This window comes from Myotis yumanensis, unplaced genomic scaffold (genome assembly GCF_028538775.1).
Source record: "Myotis yumanensis isolate MYYU_CA2020_CCGP unplaced genomic scaffold, mMyoYum1.0.hap1 SCAF_3, whole genome shotgun sequence".
NCBI lineage: Eukaryota > Metazoa > Chordata > Mammalia > Chiroptera > Vespertilionidae > Myotis > Myotis yumanensis.
Window position 1 is genome coordinate 159,250,796 of NW_027223754.1, and position 12,356 is coordinate 159,263,151.

At 41.8% G+C, this 12,356-nt stretch overlaps 1 protein-coding gene across 6 annotated transcripts in view; it reads left to right on the top strand.

The window, feature by feature from the left end:
• PYM1 (PYM homolog 1, exon junction complex associated factor) overlaps positions 1-8,206 on the top strand; it is a 28,478-nt gene extending 20,272 nt beyond the window's left edge. For all 6 annotated transcript variants that reach the window (XM_070410043.1, XM_070410044.1, XM_070410047.1 and 3 more), the window contains 2 exons: positions 6,763-6,856; positions 7,261-8,206. In XM_070410043.1, the coding sequence (XP_070266144.1) occupies positions 6,763-6,856; positions 7,261-7,744 (578 nt within the window). In that variant the 3' untranslated portion in view covers positions 7,745-8,206. The remainder of the gene's footprint in view (positions 1-6,762; positions 6,857-7,260) is intronic.
• The last annotated feature ends 4,150 nt before the right edge of the window (positions 8,207-12,356 follow it).

A 12,356-nucleotide genomic window follows, 5' to 3' on the forward strand; every position in this document is an offset into this window, starting at 1 on the left:
ACTCTGAGGCAACAGGAATCCAGGAAGAATTTTAAGTAGGAGTGTGACTAGTCCAATTTGTTCCTTTGCTTATGTTGTCCCTTATGCCTGAAATACTTCCTTTTCTCCTTTCCTCATAGTCCCACCCCATGCTTCCACCTGTCTAAATCTTGTTCATCTTCCAAAGTAGACAACAGGTGCTGTGTCCTTAAAATAACCTTAAAACTCACCTGGTCAAAAGTAATTTCACTCTCCTTTGTGTACCCACTCTCCAAGCCATTTAGGTTTGAAACCTAAAATAAGATATTTTTAAAACCCACAATATAACAACAATAATAATAGGAATTTTTATTTATTATTTTTTTTTAAGAAAAATATGTTTTTATTGATTTCAGAGAGTGAGAGGGAGAAACATCAATGATGAGAGAGAATCATTGCTTGGCTGCTTCCTGCACACTCCACACTGGGGATCGAGCCCACAATCTGGGCATGTGCCCTTGACCAGAATTGAACCCGCTCTAGCCACTGAGCCAAACCAGCTAGGGCTGTTTCATCAATTTTATTTTATTTTAAAATATATTTTATTGACTTTTTACAGAGAGGAAGGGAGAGGGATAGAGAGTTAGAAACATTGATGAGAGAGAAACATCAATCAGCTGCCTCCTGCACACCTCCTGCTGGGGATGTGCCAGCAACCAAGGTACATGCCCTTGACTGGAATCGAACCTGGGACCCTTCAGTCCACAGGCCAGTCAGGGCTATTTCATCAATTTTAGAAAGAGGAAAGGAGAAAGAGAGACAACATCAATGTGAGAAAGAAACATTGATTGGTTGCCTCCTATACACACCCTGACTGGGAATAGAACCCGAAACTTAGATATGTACTTTGACTGAGAATTGAACCCGCAACCTTTTGGTGTACGGGACAACACTCCAACCAACTGAGCAACCTGGCCAGGGCAATAATGGGAATTTTAAAAAAGAAAAAGTATTTATAATCTAATCACCTCAACATAAATTTTCGAGTTACATACTTTTTCCTAAACGTACAAATATGCCTCTTGCTAAAATAAATACATAAACTTACAAATATGTATGATATAATTAAAATCATGGTGTGTGTGTGTATATATATATATATATATATATATATATATATATATAATTATGCTTTATATCACATTACATGATTTAAATTTTTAAAAATCATTTATAAACAATTTTATTGATTTTTAGGCAGAGGAAGGGAAAGGGGGAGAGAGAGAGAGAGAAGTATCGATGTAGAGAGAAACATCAATTGGTTACCTTCTTTACTCCCCCCTATCAGGGATTGAACCCACAACTCAGGCCTGTACCTTGACTGGGAATTGAACTGACAACCTTTTGGTGCACAAGAAGATGCCCAACCAACTGAGCTACACTGGCCAGGGCTTAATCATTTTTAAAAAAAAAATATTTTTATTGATTTCAGAAAGGAAGGGAGAGGAAGAGAGAGATAGAAACATCAATGATGAGAGGGAATCATTGATTGACTGCCTCCTGTAGGTTGGACCAAGCCCACAACCCAGGCATGTGCCCTTCAGTCCGCAGGCTGACGCTCTATCCACCGAGCCAAACCGGCTAGGGCAGGGCTTAATCATTTTTAATGGGTGTATTATAAATCATTCCTGTATAACTGGATGTGAAGTTTGTTTTAATTTTTAGCTATTTATAGGTAATACCATTTTTATATGATTTATTTTTTCCTGTTAGAACTATTTTCTTATGCTAAATTATCAAGATTAGGATAACTAAAACAAACTGTTTTGCATTATCTTCGACTTTAACCCCTAGCCCATACCCTTGCCCCAATCAGTGAATTACCAAGTGTCGATTCTTTGATAATGTACCTGACATCAGTCTCTTCCTTTCCATTCTCACAGGTTCAGCCAATGCTGTCTCAATGCTAGGATTATTGCGATCTTTTTTTTTTTTTTTTTCCTAACTGATTTCCCCAGTCTCCAATGTTTCCCTTTCCAAGTCTTCTCATCATGCCAGATTAATTGTCCTAAAGCACTGCTTTGGGTAAAAGGTTCATTTGTTTGACAAATCCTTATTGAATGCACGCCATGCAGCAGACATTACATCCCTTAACTGGCATTTCCAGGTATGAACATCCTCCCCTCATTCACTTTTGCACCAGCCCTCTGATCCAGCCGGACTGGTCTAGTCACCATCCCCTGAACATTCCATCTACATTACCATGTCTGAAATTTTGTTTTAGAATGAGCTTCTGTTTAGAATTCATTCTGCTTCCCTTTTCTCAGTTTTTGATTATTTCTTCAAAGCCCCACTCAAGTTTCAGCCCTCCCTCCCTGAAGCCTCTCAGTTTTTTCATTACTCAGTTTTTACTCTTGTCTCTGCACTTGATCTTAGCCAAAAGGCCAAGAAGCGATTTTTCTCTTGTCTCTAAACTGTCACAGCTAAGCAAACAATATCTTCATTCTCTTTTATTCGCAAGATAAAGCTCTGAATTCCTTGACCTTGTTTTTAAGGCTTTCTAAGATCTGGCCCTATTTTTTTTTTTTTTTATTAAATTGATTTCAGAGAGAGGAAAGGAGAGGGAGAGGGAGAAACATCAATGATGAGAGAGAATCAATCATTGGTTGGCTGCCTCTTGCACGCCCCCTATTGGGGAGATCTAGCCCCATTTTTTATTTCCAACCTGGCTTCTTATTATTCCCTAAAACGAATGGTCTGATTCCTCTGGACTCCTCTACTTTCTGTTCCTTAAATACTCCATGCCGCCCTGGCTGGGTTGCTCCGTTGGGTAGAGCATCATCCTGATAAATCAAAGTTGCTGGTTCAATGCCTGGTCAGGGCACATACAAGAATGGGTGGAGCTATAGGTTGATGTTTCTCTCCCTTCCTCTCTCTCTAAAATCAATAAATAAAGAAATTTAAAAATATTCCATGCCCACTCCCACCTCCATGCCTTTCTTTGCTCGTGTTTGTTCTTTCTCCCATCCCTTTTAGCTGTCAAATCTTACTGATTTTCTTTTTGTTTTATAAATATATATTTAAAAAATATAGAGAAACATCAATAATCAGAGATAATCATTGATTGGTTGTCTTCTGTATGCACCACATGGGACAGAGCCCACAACCCAGGCATGTGCCCTAACCAGTAATCAAACCTTGACCTCCTAGTTCATAGGTCGATACTTTTTTTTTTTTTTTTTTTTTTTTTTTTTTTTTAAATATATTTTATTGATTTTTTACAGAGAGGAAGGGAGAGGGATAGAGAGTTAGAAACATCGATGAGAGAGAGACATCGATCAGCTGCCTCCTGCACACTCCCCACTGGGGATGTGCCTGCAACCAAGGCACATGCCCTTGACCGGAATCGAACCTGGGACCCCTCAGTCCGCAGGCCGACGCTCCATCCACCGAGCCAAACCGGTCAGGGCGTTATAGGTCGATACTTAACCACTGAACCACACTGGCTGAGTACAGATTTTCTTTTTTCTTTTTTAAAATATATATTTTATTGATTTTTTACAGAGAGGAAGGGAGAGGGATAGAGAGTTAGAAACATCGATGAGAGAGAAACATCGATCAGTTGCTTCTTGCACACCCCCTACCAGGGATGTGCCCGCAACCAAGGTACATGCCCTTGACCGGAATTGAACCTGGGACCCTTCAGTCCGCAGGCCGACGCTCTATCCACTGAGCCAAACTGGTCAGGGCCATATTTGCTTTTTGAACAAAAAAAACAACAACAACTCCTGTTACAATGTATAATCCATGTGGGAGGCCCATATACTTAAAAATGAGTAATACGAGATATATACTAGTAGTATAGGTAGGCAAAAGTAAGTTTACAATTCGTATGAAAAAAAAACATGCAGGTTATGATTATTACAATAGCTTTATTAACTTGTGTTCTGAGTACTCACCACTGTAAACCTACTTTTGTCAAACCCTGCATATATCTATATCTATCTATCTATCTATCTATCTTCACATATATATGTATGTATATATAGATATATCATTTTTTGTTAATGGTTTCTACCACCTATTCCTCTTAAGGTAACTCAAATGTCCAGGACACTTGGAGGTTCCCTAAGACCTTTATAGGAAATCTACAACCATGACTATTTTCAGAATATATAAGATGTTATTTGCCTATTTGCTAGATTGACATTTTCACTGATAAGCAAAAGCAGAGGTGGGTAAAACTGCTGGCCCCATAGCACTAATTAAGGTAGTGGCACCAACTATACTCATCATTGTATTTTTCACTGCCACATGCTTGCAGTAAATAATGCCAGTTTTTCACTTAATATTCTTTATTATTAATTTGATTAAACCCTGGCCCTTGAAATAAACATTTTTGTTTATGATTTTTCCTGGTTTTATTGAGATATAATTGGCATATAACATTTAAGTTTAAGGTATACAGTGTGATGATTTGATATTTGCATATATTGTGAAATGTGTACCACAATAAGGTTAGTTAACACATCCTTCATCTCACAGAGTTACCATTTTGTTGTTACGATGAGAACATTAAAGCGCTACTCTGATAGCAAATTGCAAATATACACTTCAATATTGGTAACTATAGTCACCGTGCTATACCTTAGATCCCTGGAACTTAACGCATCTTATAACTGAAAGTTATACATCTTTTAAATGTTCTCTCTGGACTAAATGGGAAGTAAGTAAACATGAAACATTTTGCTGCACACTGTAGACGGTGTCTCAAGGAAAAGTACTGGCGCAGCTGTACCAATTACAAGCTAAATAAGCTTCCTTCTCATAGAACACATTTTTACTTGAAAAAACCACTGACAAACTGGTAATTCAGACCTGGATATCTGATAGGCACTTTGCTGAAAATGAAGGAAGTGAGCCTGTCATTTTAAGGAAAACAACTGACAGTGTTTGTTGCAGTGATAAGATTCAAGGCTTCAAGTGAACATTAGAAAGTATCTGCCACTGAGAGCTTGAAAGCTTTCCAATAAAACTTCTTTCTGATGATATTAACAAATATTGTATGGTTAAATGCATAATATTACAAAATACAAGTGCGAGGGGGAATCATGAAATAAAAAAATGTTTGAGGATCACTACCCATTTTTCTGCAACTTACTCTTTTACTTAGTATATTTTGAACACCAGTCAAGGTCAGTGCATTTATATCTAAAATTCTTTTCCAGCCCTGACCGGTTTGGCTCAGTGGATAGAGCGTCGGCCTGCGGACTCAAGGGTCCCAGGTTCGATTCCGGTCGGGGCCATGTGCCTTGGTTGCGGGCACATCCCCAATGGGGAGTGTGCACGAGGCAGCTGATCGGTGTTTCTCTCTCATCGATGTTTCTAACTTCCTATCTCTCTCCCTTCCTCTCTGTAACAAATCGATAAAATATATTAAAAAAGAAAGATTTAAAAAAATAATAATAAAAAATAATAAAATTCTTTTCCAGTCCTGGCCGGTGAGGCTTGGTTGGAGCAGCTGTACCAATTACACCGAAAGGTCCCTTACACCGAAAGGTCATGGGTTCAATTCCCAGTCAGGGCACATACCCAAGTTGCGGGTTTGATCCCTTCAACCAAGCTATGTTTTTCTCTCTCCCTCTCCTTTCCCCTCTCTCTAAAATCAATAAAAACATATCCACCTGTCAGGATTAAGAAAAAACCCCAGCCCTAGCCGGTTTGGCTCAGTGAATAGAGCGTCAGCCTGCAAACTGAAAGGTCCCAGGTTCGATTTCGGTCAAGGGCACATGCCCGGGTTGCAGGCTCGATCCCCAGTTGGGGGCTTGCAGGAGGCAGCCGATCAATGATTCTCTCTCATTATGGATGTTTCTATCTATCTCTCCCTCTTCCTTCCTCTCTGAAATCAATAAAAATGTATTTTTTTAAAACAGGAAACAACAACAACAAAACTTCCATAACAGCATGGTGTGCCATCATGGGGATGACCCACATCCATTTAATCATCCATATATTAATGGCCATTCAAGTTGCTTTCCTCTTTTTTTTAAATAATGCAGCACCAAACATTCTTTATTTTTTAATCATGGCCCAAGGATATATTTCTTTAAACTGATTTTTACAGAGAGAGAGGGGAAGAAAGAGAAACATTGATGTGAGAGAGAAACATCGATGGATTGCCTCCCATACACACTGTGATTGCACCCTGACCAGGATGGAACCTGCAACCCGGGTATGTGCCCTGACTGGGAATCGAACCCATGACCTTTTGGTGCATTCGATGACAGTTCAACCAACTGAGCCACACCAGCCAGGATGCAACAAACATTCTTTATATATATCCTTGTGCATTGATGCTCCTTATATCTATAGTATGGATTCCTAAAAGTGGACCTGATTTTTACAATCCATCTTAATAAAACTTCCCTTCTTACAACATCTTCTCTGGTCATTTCTCTTTGTTTTTACTCCTTTTTAGCCTCTTAATCATTTACTGTCTTTTGATGTGTACATGCTATTGTCTTGCTTTTAAAGACTCTTCCTCTGTGCCTGTCTTGCCTTGCCAACTAGATTATGAAACTAGAAATGCCCTGAGGGGAGGGATGGTGTGTTTTACAGTGTATAGACACTCAATAAATAATGATCAGAGCAGGATTGAAGGTTGTTATGAGAAAGGGACACCTTAATGGTTCCATTTAGTGTCCACATGGGTGCTGAGGAACGCTGTGTGCATTCATGCGTTCTTTCATCTTGGGAACGATTTGAAAGTTAGAGTAACTCTCCAACTTGATTCTCTCATTTCAGGCAAGTACATTGCCTCAACACAGCGACCTGACGGGACCTGGCGCAAGCAGCGGAGGGTGAAAGAAGGCTATGTGCCCCAGGAGGAGGTCCCCGTGTACGTGGCTAGGCGTGAGGAGGGGGTATTTAATGGGGTCCCTACAGAAAGAAAGAACATGTATGCCTATGAGTTCAGGGAAGAATTTTCTGATGCCCAAATCTCAGGAATGGGAGGGGACAACTGAGAAAGGAGAGGCAGGGGTTGGGCTACAGGGATGAGTGAGGGTTACAAGGGACTAGTCATGTTCCTATGGCCTCTGTTCATCAGAACCTCCAAATAGCATTCAGAGATCCAGAGCTCTGAGCCCTAGGGGCCCTCCTAAAACTTGCAAAGTAGAGGAAAGTTGGGGAGGGACCAAGGGGGAGAAAGCAAGCAGAGAGGTGAAAAGGGTAAAGTGATTTGGAAGGTTAAAGGGCTCTAAAGTCAGTGATTCTCTAACTGTTGACGTCTGCTCCCTGCAGCTATGAGAACAAGTATGTGAAGTTTTTCAAGAGCAAACCAGAACTGCCCCCAGGGTTGAGCCTTGAGGCCATTGCTCCTGTCAACCCATCAAGGTCTGAAGGTGGGGAACCAGGCCTCTCCAAAACAGCCAAACGCAACATGAAGCGGAAGGAGAAGAGGCGGCAGCAGCAAGAGAAAGGAGAGGCGGAGGCCTTGAGCCGGACTCTGGAAAAGGTGTCCCTGGGAGAGACAGCTCAACTCCCCAGTGCTCCACAGGGCTCCCGGGCAGCCCCCACAGCTGCCTCTGACCAGCCTGACCCAGCTGCCATCACTGAGAAGGCCAAGAAGATAAAGAACCTAAAGAAGAAGCTTCGGCAGGTGGAAGAGTTGCAGCAACGGATCCAGGCTGGAGAAGTCAGCCAGCCCAGCAAAGAGCAGCTGGAGAAGCTAGCAAGGAGGAGGGTGCTGGAGGAGGAGCTCGAGGACTTGGAGCTCGGCCTGTGAGGCCTTTGGGGAATTGGGAATGGACTATAACAAACCATGGGGCTTTCTGGGGTCCTGGGGAACATGGCAGCAGCAGTCAGGAGGGGTACGCCCCCCCTTACTGGCTCACTTCCCTCTCTCATGGCCCAACTCTGTCCTCCAGAGCCTAGCCTCTCCCTCATTCCTTCCCTTTTCTTCCAAACTCCTATTTTTTAGACGTTTCCCCTTCCCATTCCCAGTGTTCAAAAATCTCAGTGACTCCCCCAGGCTCCTTTGCTGCTGATTTGGGTGTCTTATTCAAAAGAAAATTGGGTGGGTGGGACTCTCGGGAACTGAGGTTGAGGGTAGGGGGAGTATGCCCAAGTCTTGGAGTCTTGATTCCTGTTCACAGTGTTTATGGGTTATTTCCCCCTCAATCCCTGACCTCTTTTTTTTTTTTTTTTTTTTTTTTTAAGAACAGAATAAACAAGTAGACAAATTGTCTAGCTTTGCCTCTTTCTTTTCAACTTCTAGTAGGTATTTTATTCCCTCCAGTTTGGCACAGGAAGACAAGTTTTGGGAGTAATCATTTTTAATTTTTTTTATTAATCGCCACCCAAGGATAGCTTCCCATTGGTTTTTTAGAGAGAGTGGCAAGGAGGCGGGGAGACAGAAACATCCATATAAGAGAGAGACATGGATTAGTTGCCTCCTGCACAGGCCAGGGATCGAGTCTGCAACCAAGGTATGTGCCCTTGACTGGAACCAATCCCGGGATCCTTCAGTCTACTGGCCAACGCTCTATCCACTGAGCCAAACCAGCCAGGGCTAGAGTAATAATTTTTCGTTTTTATTTTTTATTGATTTCAGAGAGGTAGGGAGAGAGAGAGAGAATCATTGATCGGCTGCCTCCTGCACTCCCCACACTGGGGATTAAGCCCACCACCTGGGCATGTGCCCTGATTGGAATCGAACTGTGAACCTGGCTGGAGTAATAATTTTTAACAGTTACGAATGTATGACCAAATGAGCAACACTGATTTCTGTATGTTTGGTTAGATTTCAGTGAACAGAAATTAGTGTTATAATAAAATGAAACTTAGAACAAATTTCATTTGACATGCTAATTTGCATGTGTCATCACTGTGTTGCATAGCAGTGGGGCCTTTGTAACACCATTACTTTCTTTCTCAATTATCAGGGTTCTCTCCAGCGAGTCTTCCGGTCATTATTCAGGAAGTTTTTCTGTATTTTAGTTGTAATTCCAGTTTGGTCCTGGGAGCGTATCTGTGCATCATTCACTTACTCTGCCGCCATTTTTAATCTTCCCTTACTGTTTCTTTCTAAGATAATCAACTTGCTTCACGGCTTCTTTGGGGCAGCTCATCTGAAATTTTATCTTATCAGATGCCACCCTAAGATAACATTGTGGGGCAAATTAATGATACAAGTAAAGAAATTCACAGCCAAAAGAGAGCTGCCACTGAATGGTTTCATGAGCTCTGGTTTCCACTCCTTCGCCTATCAATCTTTCTTTCTAGTCAGCTGCTGGTGCAGAAACCAACAGAGGGGGACGTCAGTAATGACCTTTTTCAGGAGTTCGAAGTTATTAGCCTAAAGGTCCCACTCAGTCTGGCCTTGTTTCTTGCCATTCCTCAACTGTGGTCAAACTGCTCCAACTTTACTGAACGATTTTCAGTTCATCAAATGAGTCATATTCTCTCTCAACCTCAGTCGTTTACCCTTACTGGTTCCTTTGCCTACATTCTCTTCCTGATCCACTCTTCCTAGTCAACTCTTTCTTATCCTTTGGATCTTTAATGTTATCCTATCTGGGAAGACTTCCATTACCCTCCAATGCTGATTTAGGTGCCTCTCTTAACTTGCTTCCTTATCACTTGCACTTAACCTTTGTAATGATGTGTATTACATTATGTTGTCACGCTGTTTACTTGTTAGCCCCCTTCCTCATCAATCAGGGGTGCCTCAAGCCCTGAGCTTGTGTTTAACATCATTGCATCCCAGTGCATAGTAAACTCTCAAATATTTGACTGAGTGAATGAGGCTGCAAGCCACATGGAGAAACAGAAGAGGAGGGATAATTTGTGCCTTGCCAAAAAAATGAGGACTCGACTAGGCACCTCAGTGTGAGACCAACAGCCTGCGCTCTCTTGTGTAGGACCCCTACACAATTATAAGGATTTTATAAATAAGGTTTAATTGGCTTATATGGAGGAGTTTGATGCTTTGTAAGTTTAGACGTTTCTGAGGGATCTATACTTTTAAAACCATTATTTGTTTTGCAAAAGGATTCACTTCAGTAAACCTTTAACTTTCTTGGGTCTTTAGTGGTTTGATTAAAGTTTATTTTGTTATTTGTTGGGCTCTGTCAGTCATTTTGCTAGTTGGGAGGGATGCAATTATGAATACATTGTAGACCCTTCATTTGAAAAAGCTATTAAATTGTGCAAGTCACAAATTAAGTGCTTGACAGATTTAATTAAGTTCTATGGTAGGGGTATCAACAATGTGTTGAGGGAGAGCTAAGAAAGAATTTATTTTGATTTAGGGTATGGAGAGGCTTAATGGTGGAGTTGGATTTTGAAAAATATCATTACTTGCATCTCGAGAAAGGCAGGGATGCCCTAGCCAGTTTGACTCAGTGAATAAAGCGTCGACCTGCGGACTGAAGGGTCTCAGGTTCGATTCCATTCAAGGGCACATGCCTGGGTTTTGGGCTTGATCCCCAGCAGGGGGCATGCAGGAGGCAGCTGATCAATGATTCTCTCTCATCATTGATGTGTCTATCACTCTCTTCCTCTCTGAAATCAATAAAAATACTTTTTTTTTTTTTAAAAAGAGAAAGGCAGGGAGGCTCTGGCGGTGATCTCAGTGGTTAGCGTGCCGGCCTGTGCACCAAAGAGTGGTGGGGTTCAATTCCTTGTCAAAGGCCCGTACCTGTGCTGCAGGTTCCAGCCCCAGCCAGGATTTCTGCGGGTGGCAACCGATTGATATGTCTCTCTCACATGATCATTGATGTTTTTCTCTCTCTCCCGCTCACTCCCTCACTCCCTCCCTTCCTCCTTTCCTCCCTTCCATTCTCTGTAAAAAGCAATGGAGCCCACCAGCGTGGCTCAGTGGTTGAGCATTGACCTCTGAACCAGGAGGTCACGGTTCAATTCCCGGTCAGGACACATGCCTGGGTTGCAAGCCCCAGTGTGGGGCATGTAGGAGACAGCTGATCAATGATTCTCTCTCATCATTGATGTTTCTATCTCTTCTTCTTCCTTCCTCTCTAAAATCAATAAAAACATATTAAAAAGAAAAAAAGCAATGGAGAAAATATCCTCAGGTGAGGCTTGGCATCATGAAAGGCAGGTATGGATTTGCTTTCAGTTTTTCTTTCCTTTTTTTAAAAAATTGATTTCAGAGAAGAAGGGAGAGGGAGAGATAGAAACATCAATGATGAGAATCACTGATTGGCTGCCTCCTGCACACCCCTTCCTGGGGATCGAGCCCGCAACCCGGGCATGTGCCCTTGACCTGAATCAAACCCGCAACCCTTCAGTCCACAGGCTGACGCTGTATCCACTGAGCCAAACCAGCTAGGGCTGCTTTCAATTTTTCAGGACCATATTTCCTTACATAAAATCAATGTTGCCCAGCCAGTGTGGTTCAGTGGTTGAGCATCAACCTATGAACCAGGAGGTCACAGTTTAATTCCTGGTCAGGGCATATGCCCTGATCACCAGTAGGGGGTGTGTAGGAGGCAGGTGATCAATAATTATCTCTCATCATTGATATTTCTGTCTCTCCCTTTCTCTCTGAAATCAATAAATATATTTTTTTAAAAATCAATGTTGCTCTAACCGGTTTGGCTCAGTGGATAGAGCGTCAGCCTGCGGACTGAAGGGTCCCAGGTTCAATTCCGGTCAAGGGCATGTACCTTGGCTGCAGGCACATCCCCAGTAGGGGGCGTGCAGGAGGCAGCTGACTGATGTTTCTTGCTCAACAATGTTTCTAATTCTCTATCCCTCTCCCTTCCTCTCTGTAAAAAATCAATAAAATATTTTTAAAAAAATCAATGTTAATCACCTGATATAGGACGAAAATTTGCACATAAGCTGTGTTTTTCTAAATGTGGGTAATGAAGTGAATTTAGAAAGTTGTGACTAGTATAGAAAATAGCAGATATTGGTGCTTAATAAGGGTAAATATGTCTCATGATACTTTTGTTTCAGAAGAAATATTTCTTACGTTGGTTTGCAGGAAAATACATTTGAAAGCCACCAATAACATCAATACTGAGGGGCTGAAGCAACACACACTCCCCTCTGGTCTGTGTGTTTGCGGTGGGTGGCCTGGGAGGATATTAGTTTAACTATTTCCCCAACAGACCCTTATTTGCTATGGCAAAGTAAATTCACCCCTGGCTTTCTTTTTACTCCTGAAGCTTTATTACGATTTATTTGGAAGTTCTTTCCTCGTTGCAGATGATTCCCTTCTAAGGAAAATAGCAAAGATTCTCGGGATCTAGAAGTGAATTATTTTAGGACTGGCCATTTACCCTCATGGTCTCAGAGCCCATGTGTTAGTTTCTTATTGTCCACTAGGTGGTACTGTGAGGGGCCAATATTTGCAAGTTATCTTGCCC